Source organism: Schistocerca americana, chromosome 7 (assembly GCF_021461395.2).
Source record: "Schistocerca americana isolate TAMUIC-IGC-003095 chromosome 7, iqSchAmer2.1, whole genome shotgun sequence".
Classification (NCBI taxonomy): Eukaryota; Metazoa; Arthropoda; class Insecta; order Orthoptera; family Acrididae; genus Schistocerca; species Schistocerca americana.
The window spans coordinates 455,337,590-455,361,810 of record NC_060125.1 but is presented as its reverse complement, the minus strand read 5'-3'; the positions used below and the strand labels follow the sequence as shown (position 1 = coordinate 455,361,810).

At 42.2% G+C, this 24,221-nt stretch overlaps 1 protein-coding gene across 1 annotated transcript in view; it reads left to right on the top strand.

The window, feature by feature from the left end:
• LOC124623004 (myrosinase 1-like) overlaps positions 1–24,221 on the top strand; it is a 117,961-nt gene that overhangs the window by 82,349 nt on the left and 11,391 nt on the right. The window contains exons 5-6 of the mRNA XM_047148795.1: positions 16,330–16,516; positions 21,501–21,595. Of these exons, the coding sequence (XP_047004751.1) occupies positions 16,330–16,516; positions 21,501–21,595 (282 nt within the window). The remainder of the gene's footprint in view (positions 1–16,329; positions 16,517–21,500; positions 21,596–24,221) is intronic.

Here is a 24,221-nt window from a genome sequence, read left to right as displayed (position 1 = left end):
ATGTGCGTTCACCGCGATGTCGCCAAACACGGATGCGACCACATGATGCTGTAAACAGAACCTGGATTCATCCGAAAAAATGCCATTTTGCCATTCGTGCACCCAGGTTCGTCGCAGGCGCTCCTGTTTGTGATGCAGCGTCAAGGGTAACCGCGGCCGTGGTCTCCGAGCTGATAGTCCATTCTGCTGAAAACGTCGTCGAACTGTTCGTGCAAATGGTTATTGACCTGCACACGTCCCCATTTGTTGACTCAGGGATAGGGACGTGACTGCACGATATGTTACAGCCATGCGGATAAGATGCCTGTCATCTCGACTGCTAGTGATACGAGGCCGTTGGGATCCAGCACGGCGTTCCGTATTACCCTCCTGAACCCATCGATTCCATATTCTGCTAACAGTCATTGGATCTCGACCAACGCGAACAGTGTCGCGATACGATAAACCGCAATCGCGATAGGCTACAATCCGACCTTTATCATAGTCGGAAACGTGATGGTACGCTTTTCTCCTCCTTACACGAGGCATCACAACAACGTTTCACCAGGCAACGCCAGTCAACTGCTGTTTGTGTATGAGAAATCGGTTGGAACCTTTCTTCATGTCAGCACGTTGTAGGTGTCGCCACCGGCGCCAACCTTGTGTGAATGCTCTGAAAAGCTAATCATTTGCATATCACAACTACTTCTTCCTGTCGGTTAAACTTCGCGTCTGTAGCACGTCATCTTCATGGTGTAGCAATTTTAATGACCGCATATGCAGCGTAACGAGACTGCCATGCTGGCACATAATTACCGACATGTAGGCTAGTGATTATTGTTGCTTTCCTGTCTTTCCCAAGTGTATACAGTAAATATGGAAAGGTGAACTATGGTCACGTTACTCGTCCAAACAGCATCAAAGTGCTGTTATTCTTTTCTTGGCTACCGAAGCACAAATACATCGGAGAGTGAAGAACGTTGATGGAGCAGCATGTTCCTCGCAACCCACCAATGTGGAATGGTGTACTGCTGCTTCATTACAACGCACTCCTCCATATCGCAAATGTCGTGACACGGAGGTTCCAACCGTAGTGGGAGACACTCAAGAAAACGCTCTATAGTCTTGATCCCTCCCCGTGCGAGTAACAAACCTTCGGTCCCTTAATAAAAGGCTTGAAGTGTCAGAGATTTCTGTCGGATGAGGATGTGTAGCAGGCATTCACGGACTTACTAATCTAACAGGACACGGTGTTCTATCAACCGTGTATCTTCTAACAAATACATCGGTGGGATGATTCTCTCAATGCTCACTGCAGTTTGGCGTGAATAGTGTTCCGGTTCTGGACTGTACGGAGTCTTTATGATCACCCCTTATCTATTTCTCCTGTTCGCAGTGGATGCTCTATATATTCTCTGGCAGCAACCGTTGAACCTTACACACCCATTTTTTCTGTAACAATTGTGGTATACTTCTTAAAACCATTTGCAACACTGCACACATTTCTTAACTATTTATCACTTGCTCAATGTACTTTCTCCTCCTCTTTATTTCAGTTTCTGCCAATGTTTATCACCACTATAAACCTTTTGATTTTATTTTGTTCTGCAACTATATTTTGGTGTAACGCATTTGCTTTCAGATGGGTGTTACTATCTTTATGTGCCTTTAATGAACTATGATAGCCAATTCAGCGCTGTTTCTGGCTGACAGATAAAGCTTTTTTGCTGCCTTACATGATTCTTGTCCTCCTTGAGTAATTCATGTTTTTTTTTTCTAAAGCAGTCAGTTTTTGACTTACTTACTACCATCCCGACTTCGTATTTAGTAGATTTTCCACCCTGATCAGTGTTAACAATTATAGTGAGGCTATTCTTGTCATAGACTTGGAGGCAATTGACTCTTGGTTCTGTAGCATAATTTTGTTCCGTAGATCATTGCTTACAAACATTATCAATGGTTCTTTTTGAGCAGTTAGCTACTCAGGGTGAGAAGTTTATAACAGGGGAAGAGTTCAGTGACTGACTGCAATGAAGCCTGACTCGAAGAGTTATTAGAAAATCGGGATTATGATCGCCATTAACAAAATATTCCCATGATATTTTAGTGTTAAGTAAGAAAATAGATGTACGAGGTTATTTACTAAAATCTTAAAATGTTCAGTAGGTGCTACTAACTATTTTGAAAAAAAGAATGAAAAAGTCAGGCAACCAACTGCATAAGACATGTTTATCAGAACTGTTGACACAGGTTTCGATAATTATAAAATTATCATCTTCAAAAGGAGACTGTGACGCCTATAAGTTACACACTTGTTACAAAACATTCAAGGAAAAAAGAAATAGCAGATGCGGATAAAACACTACAAACTAAGAGTACACACTCACTTGTTATATGTAGTTTTGAATACATAACGTAGTAGACTCTCAAGTTAAGATAACTTCCGTATAGGTGGCACCACGTGTATAGCACACAATACGAGTTAATGCACAAATAAGAACACTGAGCTGCTTACATGAAATCAATTGATACACAAAAGCTGAACGTGATTAAATGCGAATAATCGTGTTCGGTAACTTACGTGTATTACTGCAAAATTAGATTATCGAACACTGTAAGCATACCGTTAATAGTGCAGAATTTTACGTAAAATATTTTAGAAAATAAATGTGGAAGCAAAACATTTAAAAAGCCTTGTCTTCAAATTCATTATAAGAGAAAAATTCTATAAACCATAATGTCGTTAAAACGACTGTAGGCACAATGGATACATATTTCTCCCAAGCAACATAGATTGTGGCTTTAGGTAGATAAAATGTAAAGCTAAATTTTATTTTCATTCTAATTAAAACTCTGACGGTGTAAAACTACATTACGGCTTATAATAGCTGTGGATACTGGATCTTCTTCTTCCCAAGACTAACGTTTTACAGCTGTTGTTTACTATAAAAAAAATATGAGCTTTATTTGTATCGCATATGCTTTCATATGCTGGTCCACAAAGCAATTTATAAATATCTATATTCTTATACTTATGGTAACTTTACATTTGTGGTCTACTAAAGTGATTTGCTGAACTAAGTTCTATAACACTTGCTGTTTCTCTCGATGGATACATTATGTTCCAGGAGGCATATTATGTTCACTGGATTTGGTGACTAATGAATCAGACCGCTATTTAATTATTTTACTCCTCAGTCCTGGAATACATGATGCAAAAAACAGTTCTGACATTTCACACCGTCTGATACGTAACAGGAAGGAAATAATATTTCTCGTGATTGCTGAATATTTTTAATTTACAAAATTTTTTATTGATGCAGCTGGTTAGAAGTATGATGTTTAATTTGTTCCTCAATCAAACTGGATGTTTGTTTCAATCGCAGCCCCTTTTATATCTATGTTTCATTATATACTACCTAATCTGAAAAAACGTGCTGCACCTGCAAACTTTAGTATTGCACGCCTCATAACAATCCTTCCCCTCTCATCCCTCTTAGTTCCCTGCTATTAGCCCAACTAGTTTAGGCTGAAGGCAATCTCTAGCACAATTCCATCTGCTGATAGAACAAGCAGGATCTATGCCAGTGTGTGAACCTTTATCCAACATAACCGTCTCCAAATTAACTCTTCTAACAGAAAAGTTCACGGTTTCTGAGAACAAGTGCATTACTTTTATGTCATGACACAGGACTTGTAACATTATTCGCCTTTTTTCCATTCTAATTGTATTGTGAATTAATGTAACGAACAATCAATGAAACTTGTGTTTTTTATATCTTTTTGGAGTGGTCATAATGTCCTCGACCCCTCTCCCTTCCCCCTCCCCCCCTATCATTGGTATTGCCCATTACTGAAAGTGCAGTGATATTGCTAAGAGCGTTTCTTCACAATATATTTGCAGATTCTGGGCCCTACTTATACATCAGGTATGTATTTGAATAGTATATTTGTTAACGTGTCTATAAGAATTAACGAATCTCGTTTTTCAGTTGTTATATTGTGCGCATAACGCGGCCCTGTCCTTGGCAATGCGCATTATAGAATATGCGTTGGTACTGCGATTGTTAATGTAAAATCGCAACACAATTAGGTGTTTGTCATGAAATAATGCCTATGTGGTCCTGAACTTAATGTATAATGAATAACTACAGCAGTGACGATTAAACTGCAGCCGAACACAGAGAAGTTTTAAATTCCTTTAACTTCTGATTTCCAGCTCAAGTTGAATTTAAGTGCATCAGACGCATGACATGTACTTTTGCAGTCAATTGAGATGGAGAATGTTATAATCTAATTAATATCACGACAACTGAACTAGTGTCAATCTAGGCACTAGTCTTTTAAAGGGAGATAATTTTCAGGTGGGTTTGTATGCAGCTGCTTCAAAAATTAATTTATGTTAGACAACAGATTATCCATAACATTGTGACTGATGAAGTTCCTTATAAATAAACTTTAACGTGGTCTCGGAAAACTAGTGTCTCAAATATGGCAACTGATTACTGTGGTTTTTTGTTTATGGGACAATACTATTTCAGAAAAAAATATGTTAGGTGGAGTGGTTGTATGATCTTCAGTTCTCAGGTGTCAAAGAATTAAGAGAACGACTTACTCGGGAAGTAATGATGTGAACCTGCTTGTGTTAGTTTCGACACGTTTTTTGTTTTGTTTCCTCTTTCGTTCTTTATTCTCTTGCCGAGTGGACAAAATAGGTTGTTGGGTATGTTGGACCCAAGCTGAGCCAATATATTATCACAAAGAACCAAGCGATTAGAGATTCGGAATTCCCAGTTTTGATTTCTGCAGTACAAACAAAGGGAGCTTTCCGAAAGACCGAGTTATACGTTGATGAGTTGGTAAATGTGCCAACACCTTGTAGATAGAGGAGGCCGAAATCTAACGCAGACGGGCGTGAATTCTGGAACAGGATAAGTAGTGAATTCTAATAAGAAAAGTATGCCGCTCCTCGAATACTTAACTTTATTCGATCCTTGTGGTACATCGCTCTTGATAATACAAATAAGACTATCTTCAGATACGGTTAGTGGCGCCTTGCTAGGTCGTAGTCATGGACTTAGCTGAAGGCTATTCTAACAGTCTCTCGGCAAATGAGAGAAAGGCTTCGTCAGTGTAGTCGCTAGCAAAGTCGTCGTACAACTGGGGCGAGTCCTAGCCCGTATCTCGAGACCTGCCTTGTGGTGGCGCTCGGTCTGCGATCACACAGTGGCGATACGCGAATCCGACATGTTCTAAATGGACCGCGGCCGATTTAAGCTACCACCTAGCAAGTGTGGTGTCTGGCGGTGACACCACATACGTATTATACTTCTGTATCGCATTCAAAACCGTGCAACATACTGTATCATCACTTTAAAGATATTCTCATTCTCTTGCAATTCTACGTCACCGAACACAGGTAGTTTCTGAGAATTGCGAATGTTTCAAAGAAGCCGTAGCTACAATGTTTACACTGCCTGCTCAGAGTTCCTGTTTATTCGTCGTCATTTGACCTTTACTAATGAACATATTCAACTGTAAAATAAGGTGATAAAATTAACTGCTGTATACAGGATGTTCAGAAATTCCTGGTAGAGACTTCTAGGACTGTTAGACGGGAGTGAGTACATAATATTTTGAATAGGAACTCATGCCGGAAACGTAACGTTACCGTTCTACGGCGTCTTCATTTCAGATGCTTAATTCAGTCTCTTCTGCTTCAGGAATTAAATTAGGGGTGATGTAGTACAGTTATTAGGTAACAATTCTGAAGGAATTTGCTTGTATCAAGACTTAAAGATTACGTGCTTACATTATCTCAAAACAGAAAAGAAACCAGCATACCTACAGAACAGTGGTGACGCATTACAACAGTGGCTCGATGTGGCGACCACCAACGTTGTGAGAGACATTGTACCTACAAAGCATGTTCTGGCACATACTGTCTATTCCACTTCATGCCTCTAGTTTCTAGTGCGGCAACTTGAACGCGTGCCAGCAGATCTTCCTCTGTCTCTGCAAGAGTCTCGTAAGCTAAACTCAGACTTTAATTGGCACCAGGTGGCCGTTTGACGTACTTCACGTCATATTGTCACACATATTGCGTACCAGGACGAGCAGCTCTGAGACTTTTCTGTTTTCCTCAGCAGGCGTGGATGCATTACAAACCTTAAAAGAAACCATTGCAGAAACGGAAACGCTACGTTTCAGGGCATGTGTTCCTATTCAAAATACTACGCACTCATTCCCCTCTAAAACTTGAAGTTTGTTACGGAAATTCCCTAACACCTGAAGTGTTTGATTTATTCGTAGTGACTTGTTTACTTAGTACACAGTAAGCGGTATTTGCAGCGTAATGTTGTATATATTTGAAATTTACTGAAACGCGGATCAACAATGCATTGCTCATTGCTTGGTACAGGGTCATGAAGGCAGTGGGTATAGTTGTCTCATTTCTCGTTCGTTACTTTGTAACAAGAAAGCAGTGCATTTCCTGTACTCGCTTTGAAGCCGATAACGCATATCCAATATAACAGGTCTTCGATCAAAACATTCTCATTAGTCAGTTGAGCAATCTGCAAAACTTCTTCACATGTTCTTGTGATTCATCGTAGTGTTTCAAGTGAATAATTGTTATCGATCAATCGCTCCACCTGACAAAGTTTCCTGTTTTCAATTACATCCTGCGAGAGATAACAACAGAATGGGCATTAGGCCACTCTTTACTGCTAAGGTTTCCAATGCCGGATTAACATGACGACTCGGTGAAGATAAGAGATAAGGCCATGAGAAAGAAAAAAAATAGTTCTAATGGCTCTGAGCACTATGGGACTTAACTTCTGAGGTTACCAGTCCCCTAGAACTCAGAACTACTTAAACCTAACAAACCTAAGGACATCACACACATCCATGCCTGAGGCAGTATTCGAACCTGCGACCGTAGCGGTTGCGCGGTTCCAGAATGTAGCGCCTGTAACCGCTCGGCCACCCCGGCCGGCGATCGATTTTCTGGCGGAGCACTTTGGGGACCACATTCTTACTCTGGGGTACCCAGAGGTTACTGGCATGGGCCTCGATTTGCCGCCATATTCTCCGGATCTGAACACTTGCGACTCCTTTTTGTGGGACACAAGATGTACAGCAATAGCCCAAAACCATTGTTGAGCTGAAAGAAGCCAATAGAAGGTCTCCGACAGTATCGATGTTCCGACAATACAGGGTGAGTCATCTAACGTTACCACTGGATATATTTCGTAAACCACATCAAATACTAACGAACCGATTCCACTGACCGAACGTGAGGAGAGGGGCTAGTGTAGTTGTTTAATACAAACCACACAAAAATGCACGTAAGTATGTTTTTAACACAAACCTACGTTTTTTAAATGGAACCACGTTAGTTTTGTTAGCACATCTGAACATATAAACAAATACGTAATCAGTGCCGTTTGTTGCAATGTAAAATGTTAATTACATCCGGAGATATTGTAACCTAAAGTTGACGCTTGAAACCTCCGACGTTTAGTTGCGTGTTGTAACAAACACGGGCCACGGTCGGCGAGCAGCATCTGCAGGGACATGATTACGATGACGACCGTGTTTACGAGTGTGGCTGTAGTGCACTGTTGTTGTTTGGTCTAGCTGTCGCAGTGTCCGCATGTAGCGCTTGCTGCTATTGTTATTCTGCATTCGTCTCCGCACGCAGACCAACTGTAGTACACCGTGTTACGGGACGTCTGTGTTAGTGTAGTGTTGTAGGAACTGTGACCATGGTGTATTCGAACTCTGAAAAGGCAGAGATGATACTCATCTATGGCGAGTGTCGACGAAATGCAGCTGAAGCCTGCAGGGTGTATGCGGAACGGTACCCGGACAGAGAGCATCCAACGTGCCGCACATTGCAAAACATCTACCGCCAACTGTATGCAACAGGTATGGTCGTAGCAGGCAAACGGGTCCGTAATAGGCCCGTCACAGGAGACGCGGGTGCAGTTGGTGTGTTAGCTGCTGTTGCCATGAACCCACACATGAGTACACGGGACATTGCGAGAGCCGGTGGACTGAGTCAAAGTAGTGTCATGCGCATACTGCATCGTCACCTCTTTCACCCGTTTCATGTGTCGCTATATCAGCAATTACATGGTGATGACTTTAATCATCGAGTGCAATTCTGTCAATGGGCATTAACAGAGAATGTATTGCAGTTCTATCTGTTTACCGATGAAGGGGGTTTCACAAACCACGGGGCAGTGAATCTACGGAACATGCATTACTGGTCCGTGGACAATCCTCGCTGGCTCAGACAGGTAGAGCGACAGCGACCGTGGACTGTAAATGTATGGTGCGGAACCATTGGCGATCACCTCATTGGTCCTCACTTCATTGCAGGGGCCCAAACAGCTGCAACATACATCGCGTTTCTACAGAATGATCTGCCAACGTTGCTCGACAATGTCCCACTGGAAACGCGTCGACGTATGTGGTATCAGCATGATGGTGCACCTGCACTTTCCGCAATTAACACTAGGCTGACCCTTGACAGGATGTTCGACGGGCGTTCCATAAGACGTGGAGGACGCATAAATTGGCCAGCCCGTTCTCCTGATCCTACACCTCTGGACTTCTTTCTGTGGGGTACGTTAAAGGAGAATGTGTACCGTGATGTGCCTACAACCCCATAGGATATGAAACAACGTATTGTGGCAGCCTGCGGCGACATGACACCAGATGTACTGCGGCGTGTACGACATTCATTACGCCATAGATTTCAATTGTGTGCAGCAAATGATGGTCACCACATTGAACATCTATTGGCCTGACATGTCGGGACACACTCTATTCCACTCCGTAATTGAAAACGGAAACGACGTGTGTACGTGTACCTCACCCCTCATGGTAATGTACATGTGCGTCAGTGAAAAAGACCAATAAAATGGTGTTAGCATGTGGACGTAATGTGCTGTTACAGTCTCATCTGTACCTAAGGTCCATCTTCGTTCCTTTTGGATCCCTACGTAATTCGGTGCTCTCCGATACACACGATCGAACAGCGGAGGAGTAGTATTCAAGCGTCAACTTTAGGTTACAATATCTCCGGATGTAATTAACATTTTACAATACAACAAACGGCACTGATTACGTATTTGTTTATATGTTCAGATGTGCTAACAAAACTAACGGGGTTCCATTTAAAAAAACGTAGGTTTGTGTTAAAAAACGTACTTCCGTGCATTTTTTTATGATTTGTATTAGCCAATAACACTAGCCCCTCTCCTCACGTTCGGTCTGTGGAATCGATTCGTCAGTATTTGATGTGGTTTACGAAATATATCCAGCGGTAATATTAGGTGACTCACCCTGTATAGCGGGTCATGAAGAATTTCGCCATTCGTCTGCGACACATCATCGCCAGTGATGGCAGGCATATTGAACATAGCATAACCTAAATCCGAATACCTGTAGTGCCGTTTACATGTCGAATAAAGTGTGTACATGCCGTAGTTTGTAAGTAACTTAGGTTTTTTTCATATACTTCTATAATTGTCACCTTGTACAAGTCGGTCTAAAAAAATTGTATCAGTTAACGGAACAACGGAAGTATTAGGAAGAAAAAGAGCATCAGCCACATACAAATAACTTGGAAGAAATTGGAAGAGAATGTCAGTTAGGCGTTAGTCCTATTTTCACTTCACAGCAACTATTCACATACACTAAATGATAATTGTTTAAACATACCACAGTGGTATAGGTGAAGCTGTCACTAACAAATTGATGTAAGACACTTGACGTCTATGGAGCTGGGAAGCAGGCTCAGATTGGTCTACGAAACACCTGGGCCACGCCAGATTTTGGTTAAAATTGTCCTTGAATATTAAAAACCTCTTGGTCCTACACTTACAAAATGTAAAATTGACGTTTGTCAAAGTTTTAACTTAAGAGATTCTAACATTTAGCAGCTTAATATTAACTATTAAACTGTTTTGTTTGTCTGGATTTCTTATAACAACAGTACTTTGGTTGTAACGGTTAAATTTAGATCTAATTTTAAGGGTATTTGGCTATTGCAGAACATTTAAAACCTTTTTCTTTCATTGTCCTCACGGGGAAGTTATAAATTAATATTGTCAACGGAATAGCCGACGAAACCGATGACGGCCGAGAGGGAGAGAATATTGCAAATCTAGCTCGGCGTGCATTCCGCTGGACGAAACACTGGCTTTTAAGGTGAAATCCATTCGACAACGGCATAACAGATCGGAACATATTATTAATTGTTACATTCTCAACCCTGAAGGTTTACATTTTACAGAAAAGTTTGATGTTATTTTCAGCTTGATACATCGCAAAAGCCCTGTGTGAAATTCTCGACCTCGCCTACACCTCTGACAAATTGTAAATAGATATCTTTATATTTTGCCTTCTTGCTCTTGTGCAGGGTTCACTAATGAAGCGGAAAGATTTGTAAAATTAGTCGGTTGTGGAAAAAGTGTTTAACACCCAACATACTCGGAAAATACGAAAATAGCCATCACATTTACGACACAAAGAAAAATAGTTTATGAAATCATCCTTCACTTAGCATCACAATGATTTTCTGAGCAGATTAAGAAATGAGACACAGTGATGTTTGTAAGGACGAAATCTGAGGTCATGGAGATTCCTTCTCACTGAAGTGTAGTCAGTCCCTGGTATCTGAGTAGTCAGCGCGACGGAAAGTCATTCCTAACGGCCCGGGTTCGATTCCCGGCTGGGTCGGTGATTTTCTCCGCTCAGGGACTGGGTGTTCATCATCATTTCATTCCCACTGACACACCAAGTCGCCGCAGTGGCCCCAACTCGAAAGATTTGCACCAGGCAAACGGTGTACCCGACAGGTGGACCTAGCCACACGGCATTTCCATATACTGATGTGTTCAATGTTCCAAAGCAAATGGCTTCCTGCCTAATCGGCATGGATTTGAGATCGTTGCCTGTTAAATAGCAGCAACGTTTTCTGCGTTTGTTAGACTCGTGCCCGTTTTGTAGATATCGACCCAAATGCTGGAAGTTGCTTATCCACAATCGAATCATATTACCCGACGTAGTGGGTTGGTTACGCGGCGTGTTGAAATGACATCGAAAGACACGTCGCTTTTTCACTGAACACTCGCCATTTTAGTGATAGGCTTTTACCGTGTAGCCGTGTAGTTCAGCTGCTGAACGATCTACGTTCATGTACATACTCTACAAACTATTATGAAGTGCATGGTAGAGATTGCTGCAACATATGTAACGGTTTCTTCAGGTTCTAATCATGTGGAAAGAACAAATGTTTAAACGTCCTAGTGCAAGATGTAGTTTGTCTAATCTCATCCTCGTTTTCCATATGGGTGTGATATGGAGGGGATAGTGAAGCATATTTCTAGGCTCTTAATACTGGTTCTTGAATCTTCATAAATGGGAGTATTTGTTCAGGCGTGTGCCAGTACATGATTTCCAGCATTTCCGTGACAGTCTCACTTGAGAGTGATCATTCGTGCTGCCTTTCTTTGAGAACGTTCAACATACCCTCTTAGTCCTATTTTACATGGATCACTCACAATTAAGCTATATTCTAAGATGAGACACACAACTGTAAACTAACAGCATTTTCACAGTGGGCTATGCTGCCAATGAATCTCTGCTGCTACCTTCACCTACGACTGAGACCAGGTGCTTATTGGTTTGCATTTCCATTGCATCATCCAGCCAGATACTTGTGAGAGTTTATCGATTCAGATTGTTTCTAGATGATACGTTAATCACATAATACCACATTTATGAGGTTTGAGGAATTCACATACTTGCATACCTGTACATTTAAACCAAGTTTTGAATTACTGAATCACAGTGAATTCTTTCGAATTAGAATGAGGGTGCAGCATCTTAGCAATACATTACAGATAAATACATTATTTGCAAAAAATTCGCCGAGTTTGGAATATGGACTACAAGCGGCAACATATAGCATCCCTTCTGGAGGGTGATAAATTTGTTACAGTCCTTTTTACCTAAGGCTGCTCACCGTGACAGATAAGAAAACAGTGTACCTCAAGTAGTCAGTTTATAGAAACGTGTGCCATGTGTGGACGAGCATTTTCTTACTGAAAAATGTTACCACAATACCGTCACATGGGATGTAACACGTGAGGATGTCTCTAGCGTATCGCTGTGCCGTGAGAGTCCCCTCCATCACTACCAACCGTGACCTGAAGTCATACCTGATGGCTCTCCACAACATGACGCCAGCTGTAACATTGGTGTCCTCTCCAAAACATGGTGACTTCCACCCAGTTCGCCGCCAAACCAAGGGAATGTCGACAAAACTTTATAATTGTTAAAGAAGATTAAATATTTCAGAATGAATTTAGAAAACAGTATCATATATTATTCGCTGAGTATTTTCATGAAAACATTCCTAATGAGTTCCTCTCGAATTATTCACTTATCTTTAAGAAAACCTTAGTAATTCAAAAGGGAACAGTATTAACTGCCTGACAACAAAAATAAGGACTTGGTCGGATGTCAATGTAACTTCGCGCCATCGACGAGTGTGTGAATGATTACATCTGAAATTCTCTGTGACATCTATATTAGCCACCAGCATGCATTAGTGTTGTTCCTGTTTACTGTCGTTTCCACGTATATTGCGGTGTACACAATGAGGCGACAAAAGATGTGACATACCTCAGAACATCGTGTCGCTCCTTCTTTTGCCCAGCGTAGTGCAGCAAAGCAAAACTCGACGTGGCGTGGACTCAACAAGTCGTTGAAACTCCTAAGCAGAAATACTGAGCCGTGCTGCCTCTACAGGCGTCCATAACTTCCAAAGTGTTCCCGGTGCAGGATTTTGTGCACGAAGTGATCTCTCGTTTATGTCCCATAAATGGTCGGCCGGAGACGTGTCGGACTATGTCGGTGGTCAAACCATGCGCTCAAATTGTTCAGAATGTTCTTCAAACAAGTCGCGAACAGTTGTGCCCCGCTGACATAACGAATTGCCACCCCAAAAAATTCCATCTTTGTTTGGGAACACGAGGTCCACGAATGGCTGCAAAAGCTCTCCAAGTAGCCGAACATATCAATTTTCGGTCAAAGATCGGCTCAGTAGGACCAGAGGACCCGCCCACTCCATGTAAACACGGCCCACACCATTATGGATGCACCGCCACCTTGCACAGTGCCTTGACAACGTGGGTCCATGGCTTTGTAGGGTCTGCACCACACTCTAATCCTACCATCAAATCTTACCAAATGAAATCGGGACTCATTTGACCAGCCGACGGTTTTCCGGTCGTCTATGGTCCAACCGATGTAGTCAAGAGCCCAGGAGAGGCTCTGCAAGTGCTGGCTTGCTGTTAGCAAAGGCACTCACATCGGCCGTCTGTTGCTACAACCATATTCCGCAGCATTGGTCTAACGGATACGTTCGTCGTACGTGCCACATTGATTTCTGCGGTTATTTCTCTCAGTATTGCCTGTCTGTTAGCACTGATAAGTCAAGGAAACGCCGCAGCTCTCGGTCGTTAGGTAAGACCGTCGCTCACTGCGTTGTCCGTGAAGAGAGGTAATGCCTGAAATTTGTATTCACGGCACACTCTTGACACTGTTCAACACGGAATATTGAATTCCCTAACAATTTCCGAAATGGAATGTTCCGTGCGTCTACCACTCCGCGTTCAGAGTCTGTCAATTCCTGTCGTGCGACCTTAATCAGAACGAAGGACGGAAACATTTTCATGTTAATAATTTAATTTCAGATGACAGTCCGTCAACGCACTGCGCTTTTATACCTCGTGTTCGTATTACTACCGCTATCTGTATACGTGCATATCGCTATTCCACGACTTTAGTCGCCTCAAAAGGGCGGGAACAGCGTCAGCTGTTGAGTCAACGCGGAGGTGCCGAATACTCGAGTGAGCATCGTTTCAGCACCTGACAGAGTTTGAAAGGTGCTTCGTTAGGGGACATGCATTCGGCGAGCTGGTCGAATCGTGCAACATGCAGATTTGTGGGGAATTCGGATGTGACAATAATCCAATGTTGGACTGCACGGGAAAGTGAGGGCAGGCATGCTCGTCATCAAGGTTCCGAACGACCACATGTGACAACGTCAAAGGGGGATCACAGTACTGTGATCCAAGCACACCGTACCTCATACTATGGCGCCTGCTATCTGCAAAAGATGGATTACCTTCACATTCTGTGTGACCCCAACCACTGTTTCGAGACTAGTAGCCCCCAGACTAGTGAATTACAATCCCATGCACAGGCTGCCCTCAACACCACAATCACAACGGCTGCATTTATAGAGGTGTCGTGACTGGGATGCATGGACTGCTGACGAATGGCGTCGCTCTGTGCTACCCCAGACAACCACGCATCTGAAAACACGAAACCCTTACCAGTAGCCTACAGATACAGTAACACAGGTGTTGACTTTGTCTGGGCACTCTCGAGACAAGGTGCCAATGAGAATTGTTCTCGAATGCAATATTCGCATAATTTATTCTTAAGAACAGGTATACATGGGAGAAGCCTGGAGGTACTAGAAGGTATCAGATAGATTATATAATGGTAAGACAGTGATTTAGGAACCAGGTTTTAAATTGTAAGACATTTCTAGGGGCAGATGTGGACAACAATCTACTGGTCTTGAACTGTAGATTAAAACTGAAGAAACTGCTAAGATGTGGGAATTTAAAGAGATGGGACCTGGATAAACTGACTAAACCAGAGGTTGTACAGAGTTTCAGGGACAGCATAGGGGAACAATTGACGGGAATGCGGGAAAGATATACAATAGAAGAAGAGCCGGCCGAAGTGGCCGTGCGGTTAAAGGCGCTGCAGTCTGGAACCGCAAGACCGCTACGGTGGCAGGTTCGAATCCTGCCTCGGGCATTGATGTTTGTGATGTCCTTAGGTTAGTTAGGTTTAACTAGTTCTAAGTTCTAGGGGACTAATGACCTCAGCAATTGAGTCCCATAGTGCTCAGAGCCATTTGAACCATTTTTGAAGTAGAAGAAGAATGGGTGGCTTTGAGGGATGAAGTAGTGAAGGTAGCAGAGAATCAAGCAGGAAAATGGACGAGGCCTAGTAGATATCCTTGGGTAACAGAACAAATGTTGAATTTAACTGATGAAAGGAGAAAATGTAAAAATAGAGTAAATGAAGCAGGCAAAAAGCAACACAAACGTCTCAAAAATGAGATCGACAGGACGTATAAAATGGCTAAGCAGGGATGGCTAGAGGACAAATGTAAGGATGTAGAGGCTTATCTCACTAGGGGTAAGATAGATACAGCCTACAGGAAAATTAAAGAGTCGTTTGGATATAACGGAACCACTTGAATGAATATCAAAAGCTCAGATGGAAACCCAGTTCTAAGCAAGGAAGAGAAATCAGAAAGGTGGAAGGAGTATATAGAGGGTCTGTACTAGGGTGATGTACTTGAGGACAATTTTATGGAAATGGAAGAGGATATAGATGAAAATGAGATAGGAGATATGATACTGCGTGAAGAATTTGACAGATCACTGAAAGACCTAAGTCGAAACAGGGCGCCGGGAGTAGACAACACTAGAACATTAGAACTACTGACAGCCTTGGGAGAGCCAGCCCTGACAAAACTCTACCATCTGGTGAGCAAGATATATGAGACAGGCGAAATAACCTCAGACTTCAAGAAGAATATAATAATTCCAATCCCAAAGAAAGCAGTTATTGACAGATGTGAAAATTACCGAACTACCAGTTTAATAAGTCACGGCTACAAAATACTAACACGAATTCTTTACAGACTAACGGAAAAACTGGTGGAAGCCGACCGCGGGGAAGATCAGTTTGGATTCCGTAGAAATATTGGAACACTTGAGGCAATAGTGACCCTACGACTTATTTCAGAAACTAGATTAAGGAAAGACAAACCTACGCTTCTAGCATTTGTAGACTTTGAGAAAGCTTTTGACTGTGTTGACTGGAATACTCTCTTACAAATTCTGAAGGTGGCAGCTGTAAAATACAGGGAGCGAAAGGCTATTTACAATTTGTACAAAACCCAGATGGCAGTTATAAGAGTCGAGGGACATGAAAGGGCACTAGTGGTTGGGAAGGGAGTGGGACAGGGTTGTAGCCTCTCCACGATGTTATTCAATCTGTATATTGAGCAAGCAGTAAAGGAAACAAAAGAAAAATTCGGAGTAGCTATTAAAATACATGGAGAAGAAATAAAAACTGAGGTTCACCGATGACATTGCAATTCTGTCAGAGACAGCAAAGGACTTTGAATAGCAGTTGAACCGAATGGACACTGTCTTGAAAGGAGGATATAAGATGAACAAGATGTGGCTGACATTCAATGAGCCTTACGAGTTATTGAAAGGCTACGCTACCACAGGCGGTCAAGCTCCGTCGCAGAAAGCTCCGGGCATCGGCGACTACCTGGCAGCGCACACCGTCATCAGAGCGCACGCCATGGCCTATCGCCTCTACGACGAGCAGTATTGCTCCACGCAGAACGGTGAGTTTGTACTTCCTTTCTCAACTGTTCCCGAAAAGAAATCACCTGTTCTCAAATCAAGGTGTCAAAATACCATTCACAGTAAGCAAGTTTTAACGTCATTTACTTTGGAACAAGATGGAGACGACAGTGACCATTGCTTAAATAACCAACTGCACTATCTAATCAAAAGTATTCAGACACATACTAATGGACATTAATGTGGGCTGTGTCCTCCCTTCGCCATTATGATGGCTTGAACTCTGCCTGGGACGCGTCCAATTAGATGTCTGAATGTCTGGCAGCCCATTCTTTCTCAGAAGCCGAAATCAGAGAAGGTAATGATGCTGGATGATGGACGCTGGTGTCCGGAGAGGTCGACGTTTAACGCATCCCGTAGGTGTTTTATTGGGTTGAGGTGGGGATTCTGGTCAGAACAGTCCTCAAAATGTTGTTCCAAAGATGCCGCTTCATGGCAGGGTGCATTCTCAACACGATACGAACACTCATCGTCTGCGAGCCGTTCCTCTAATATACACAATACACAATTCAATAAAAGGTGTATTTATGACTCTGCAATTACTGTCTTCTTAAGCGTAATAAGTGAGCTCCACACTAACCACGAAAAAGACCTCATTACTTCACTGTTATCGCTACACGTGATGGCTGGTAAGGCCCTCACCAAACCCAAACTCAACCAGCGGTTTGTAACAAGGTAGAGCGTGAGTAATCGCACAAAATCACTCGTTGCCCATCATTCTCTGCGCTGTTGCGTCACTCTACAGCACCCAGCAGCAGTCTCCTAACCAGCAGGAGACCAACGTGCCTAGACCCACAGATACACCTAGCGACGATTCCTTCGGAATGCAAACTGATATGAAATTACAAGGTATGTCCGTATATCGTAGCCCACTTTTTAATTTTCTGTGTACTGTGCAGGATGCCATTTTATTTTACCCCGTTATCGAGTCTATATATCATTCTGCAAATCAAAACACGTCACTGGTCTAAGATGAAAGTTTATACCTTGTAATATTATACTAACTTGCATCCGATATTTCGATTTTTTAAAAGATTTTTATATATTTGCATTTTCCTGCCTTTAGCATTTTATTCTATAATGGAGTATAAGCCCAAATCTAGCACGTACGCAGGGAATATACAGAAATATACACTCAAGTGACGGTGTATTCCTTCAAGAAATTCCTGAAAGGAACTAACCTGCCAGGATCCAGATCTGAACCCAACAGAACACCTTTGGGATGAGTTAGAACGTCGAACTCGCTCAAGACGCATCACTACCTTCTCAGAATTCCGCTGTTGATGAAGAATTGACTGCCAGACATTCTGGCACCTCAAATTATGTGTCCTAAACAGAGTCGAGACTGTCATAAAGGCGAAGGGTTGACACACCCTAAACTAACATTCATTAATATGTGTTCGGAAACTATTGACCAGTCAGTGTGCTGTAATATATTATTCACATAGTTATCAGAAATTATGGACTGATGAAAAACTCCGTCCCCAATATCCTTGTAGCATTCACTGTGCTCCACATCCCTGCTCTGACATTATGCATACGCTCGTGCTGCAACCAACATTTGCTTTCAGAACTCCACCTTCTAATGTTCTGCAAGTTCACTTGGCCCAACAAGGGCAGAAATGCTTCATTAGAAGGAATGGCACATTTGAGGATAAAGTTCTCCATCATGCACACACTACACTTGCCAGTTGTAGTACTGACGACGAGCAACATTACTTGAACTTATCAGAGGGTGCGATACTGTTATTTGTACGATGAAGTGACAAAAGTCTTGGTGTGGAGACATCTGATGTGAATATGGCCGCACGACGGTCGCTAATGGACACTGAAAAGTAGAATGGTATTTGGAAGTAGACGCGTAGCACATTCCATTTTGGAAGTCGTTAGGAAACTCAATATTCTTAGTCGTGTCAAGAACGTGCCGAGAATACCAAAATTCAGGCAGTTCCTCTCACTCCAGACAACGCAATGGCCGACGGCCTTCACGACAGAGAGCAGCGTGGTATTGTCAGTGCTAACAGACAAGCAAGCCTACGTGGAATAACCGCAGAAATCAACGTTGAACGTAAGGCGAACGTATCCATTAGGGCGGTGCTACAGAATCAGGCGTTAATGGGCTATGCCAGAAGGCGAATAACTCGAGTGCCTTTGCTAACAGCACGACATCGTCTGCAGTATCTCGCCTGCTCTCGTGTCCGTATCGGTTGGTCGCTAGACGACTGGAAAACCTTGGCCTGGTCAGATGAGTCCAGATTTCAGCTGATGAGAGTTGGATTCGGGTGTAGCGCAGATCCCACGAAGCCATGGACCTAAGTTGTCAACAAGGCGCTGTGCCAGTTGGTGGTGGCTGCATAATGGTGTGGGCTGTGCTTACAAGGGAAAGACTGGGTCCAATGTTCCAACTGAACCGATCTTTGACTGGAAATATTGATCTTCGGCTACTTCGAGACCATTTGCGCTATTCCTGGTGCGTTTTTATGTATGTCAATGCGCCATGTCGCCGGGCCACGATAGTCCGCGATTTGATTGAAGAACATTCTGGACACATCGAGTAGATGATTTGGTCACCCGGACTGCCCGAGTGTCACTGTACACTTATGGGATACATTCGAAACGTCACTTCGCGCACAAAATCCTGCTCCGAAAACACTTCCGGAATCATACACGGCTGTAGAGGCAGCGTGGCTAAATATTTCTGAAGGGGACTTCCAACCACTTGCTCAATCCATGCCAAGTTGAGTTGCTGCACTATCTCGGGCAAAACATTAAGAGGATCTCGTTACTTTTATTACATCAGTGTAATGTTTCAGTTTGAGTTCGTGTATTTGGTCTGTAAACAAAACCTACAGACACACCACAAGAAGTGCCGTATGTTGCGAAAGCGATACGCCACGTGTCAAGAGTCCTAGAAAAAGCCCCAACATCATCAGCTGCTAAGGGTTTCCTCCCCTGAATTGGTTCCCCGGAAGCTTCAAAGCTCTTGCCTCAATTGTGAGTCATCCTGTAATTCCTGAATAACAAACCGTGGGTATCTTCGGATATTGTATCCATCACATCAGTACACCTTCAGCCGTAAATGTTCGAACCAATCACGTCGTTTGTATCAGATATCTGCGGACACCGGTTATCTTATTTTTGATCTTACAGCGACCACATCCAATTGGATTGTACCCGATCTAGTTTTGTCACATGGTCTCATGGAGAAGTAATGTAACCTCGAAACTGGTAGATTACTAAAGAGTTCAAATTTACGACTAAATGTGTATTGCTGTTTACTTACAACTGACCAGCCGATATCCCAACCATCATCTTCTACAAAGATTGACATACAAAGGTATTATTTGTTTAATTTTCTGTCCATAGCCAAGTTATTACATAGAACTTGTACTGCGTTGTTCTCGGCATTCTTTCATCGTTTTATTCGTTGTATAACTAAAATTGTGTAACTGTTTTATGGTCACAGAAAATGATTGTGCAATTACAGAAGGAAACAGAAGAAGACAGAGAAAAACAGGGAGCTAAAACAGCTGGTATACTCTTTTCTTGGATTCATCGTAGTATACACTTCCTTACAAATGACTGCTAGTGTAATGCAATGTTATCTTCAAGCAGCATAATGATTACGCAGTACACTTATAAAACAGTAAGCTTTCCTGACATTACACGTTTCACTGTGGCAGAAAACTATCGAATTATCACAGTAGTACTTTTGCTTCCATTAACAGTAAAACACATTCGTATGTAGTCTGACAGCTGACCATCGATGATGGCTTGCCTCGACACTGCATAATCCTCATAAAAATGTGTTATATACATAATCGTCATCAAAGTTATGGTCAGCGTAGTCGAAGCACCTTTATCAAAGTGTGGCGGACATTTTTCTGGCAGTTTGTTTCGACTACGCTTCAGAAGTTCCGCTGGGAGGCCTTTAAACATCCTCCATAAAGTTTCGATATCTCTCCAAACGATTTCCACTTATTTTTCGATCTGATTCGAAAATAGAGGAGCACACCTGGCCACAGTCATGGTTCTTATAGGCAACTGCAAACATTTCTCCATGAAGGCACTGAATATTTCATCTCTCTGTAGGAAAAATGTATTAAGAATCATGGCTATTACTTCTCAAATAATAGTATACTTACTTTTTTCCATTTGTCTCCTGTTCATGTCTTTGACGGAAAAGACACTGGCAGAAGGTCGTATGCAGTAAAATATCTGGTCGCATTTGATACCAAAACGAAGAGAGACGAAATTTGTTGAACGCTTTCATGTTTTTCCACGCTACACTGTTTCATTACGCAGTATCGTGGGTTATCGATACTTCCAGAGCGGGTGCCTTGAAGGTTCCTGCGGGCGCCGCGAGAGGCTCTTTGAACATCGCCGCCAATGAAGAACCTCCAGGTAGCCGTCCAACGCAGACCGCGTCAGGACAGTGCTATAAGCGAGACCACCTCGGCATCAGTCTTCTAACTCTACTTGTAGTTCCGTGATTGTGGTGAGAGTCCCAGGTTGCTAATTGGTACCAACATTACCCCAAGTGGTCGATGGTTAGCTCTACCGGCAAATATTCAGTGTACACAGACTCATGCCTGTGTCAGGCCTCTGCTTATTGTTAGCCACGGCTGATCTGGCCACCTTCCACCCATTTCTCATTAGCAACGAGCACACAACGGTTGCCGACGCTCAAGGCAAAACAGGCCAGGGCTAATAACCCTAATTCTGGCACTGATGTTGCGGATGCGAAGCTGTCGCCCATCTTCCAAGTATGCTCAAAATGTGTGATATTAGTTTAATTATGTAATGGGAAGCCAGTCAGTTTCCGAAAAAGCTTAACATTCACGCACTGTGAGGCTAGTCTCCTCTCTATGCATTCATATGATCATAGTTTTCATTTTTCCTGGCACAAAAAACGATTAAAAGCAGTGCATTGGTTTTTATTGGTGATTATCGTCTTTTTTCCAGGTAAAGTCGGTATCACACTAAACTGTTACTGGTTCGAACCATACGATGACCTGGAGGAATCCCTGGAGGCTCAGGAACGTGTGATTCAGTTCCAGGTATGAGAACCGCAACATAAAATCTTTGACCTCAAGCCCTGTCTTGCCAACACGATTACCCACTAAACAGACTGAGTGGTACTGCACAATCTGACATTTACAATGGTATGAGTTATTACCAAATTTAAGTAGATGTTCAATAAACTTTGGCAGATGAAAAATTCGTTTTGAGGTTTTATTTCTCTGTACGTGGAGTTATGACTGAAAGATGATATTTCTTGGGAGACTGTGTAGTAAGTATGACGGAAAGGTGATATTTTTCAGGAGATTATGTAGTATGTATTCCTCACTCATTTTCTCGAAGTAATTATGCTGTTAGGTTCATAGTTATGCCAATGAAATGTGAGATTGTTGCTATTCATTAACGGAAGGCGAGTAACAATTTGTAAAATCATGCTCTGTGTCTTCAGAGCGAAACACGACGTTATCAATCACAAAACAATTTTTGCCGAGAAATTAAATCACATTTTTGTGTCTATCGTTAGTAATTCCGTGCGAAAAAGAAATTATATGTAATTTAGCTCCCGGAATGTTATTTCCAGTAGAAGCACGTTTTTTCACAGAAACTAGTACTAATAACCGCATGAGCTCTGTTCAAATTACGAACCAGGTTTCCCTAGGATACGTCTACAGCAGTGTCTCACAGCAAAGCGACAGCTGATATCTCTCTCTGACTCTACCCTGTCATAAGAAGTTATTACATTATCCAACTCATTTCTTAAAAATAAAGAGTAGGATGCGAACTTCCGAGGCGCAAAGTAGTGGCTATGTCATTCACCTGTAGTGTCATATTCAGTAGGTGACATGATAAAACTGCCAGTAAAGTGCCCCCTTCAACTCCGACTGCCATTGTGACGTTAACTAGAGTAACTCTGTGTACCAAAACAAGCTTTTCGATAGTTTTCAGGGATGCAACAGCTAAGGGCCATTTTCCGTGTAGCAAGAAGAACCGATATAGTGATAAATCAACACACACTAGAAATGACTATAGGTGCTGATGACTCATAGCATTTTTAGAGATACCTTAATACAAGGTAAAAACAAAAGATAATGTCAGGGCGTTGTAGATGTCAAAAATCAATGAATATTCAGTTGTATCCGTCTCTTTAGTCAGTGTTTAAGCAAAGAGAGTTCATGCAAGAGGCGGTAACAAAATGATATGAATTTTAAAGAAAACATCGTGATCACCGGAGAAGTTGTTCCCCAATCCTCATAGTTCCTGTCGTCATTACATGGGTAAATATTCCAGAATGAGATTTTCACTCTGCAGCGGAGTGTGTGCTGATATGAAACTTCTTGGCAGATTAAAGCTGTGTGCCAGACCGAGACTGGAACTCGGGACCGTTGCCTTTCGCGGGCAAGTGTTCTACAATCTGAGCAACCCAAGCGCCACTCATGCCCCGTCCTCACAGCTTTACTTCTGCCAGTACCTCGTCTCCTACCTTCCAAACTTTACAGAAGCTCTCCTACGAGAAGCGAAAATCTAAGAAATTCATCTTGAGATCCAGTGTGGCTCAGTAGAAACTGAAGATTGACATTACATGTTAAATAACATAGAACACTTTAAACAAGTGGTGTGCTGTGGTAAAAATGTAGTTTAGTTGTTTGAATAGGTGTCATTGTTTTCACTGTATATTGTTTCTTTGTTCACACACAAGCAAACATTTCAAAAATAACTGCTAGTTAGCTTCACACTCTGCAAAATATAAATACTGTACTCAGCGTTTGGTTCGAAAGTGAATTTTATGTCGAAGGTGTATGAGCAAATAAACAAGAAAATTAGTTTATGAAAGGAATTATTTCTTAAGGTCAAATTTATCTAAGTTTTTAGTCGTAAATGCCTGCATATTTCGCTGTTTTTATGTCATTAAAATCCGGGACCTAGACATCACATACTATTTTCGTCCCACTTCAGCGGCGGCTGCGAGAAACTGGCAAGCTCACAGATAGAAGAGTGTACTCTGGTTCTCCACAGGCTCTCCAACTCTCGAGTGTGAAGAGGGTATCCTACGTTATGTAGGAGATAAACTGACGACGAAACATTGCCCTCGTGCGCCTGTAGACGAGCACTGGTCAGACCTCATTACGTCCGTTATGTGTGTATGGTGAAATGAAAAATTTGAAAGTGATGCGATCTTCAAACTTATTTTTCAGACAGTACCGGGTTAATCATCTAGGCTTTATCCACAAAGCCCCATTACAGCCCCTGTAAGCCTGTAATAGGAACTGTGAATCAACTTGTATACAGACAAATCTCAATGCGAATCATTTAAACATTGATTGAAGACTATTTTGGGTCCACATAGGCATAATAAAACTAAAGATCTTGGCATGATATCAGTTGTGGACAAAGCTAAAAATATAAAACAGTTCAACAGAGATTTTGGAGACACCCCTAGGAGTAAATTTGATTGCGCAAATACAAATAGTAAACAAAATTACATATCCACATGTTACTAACTCGCACAAAATAATAAAGGGTTTTGTATATTTAAAGTGGGCAGCGTTTGTTGTTTGACAGACATCGGAGAGGTACTCCACTCTCGTCACATGTTCATAATCATTAGAGGTGTCATGTTCTCTGCTAATACGTAGAGCCATTGTCTGAAATGTAGCATAACCCCAG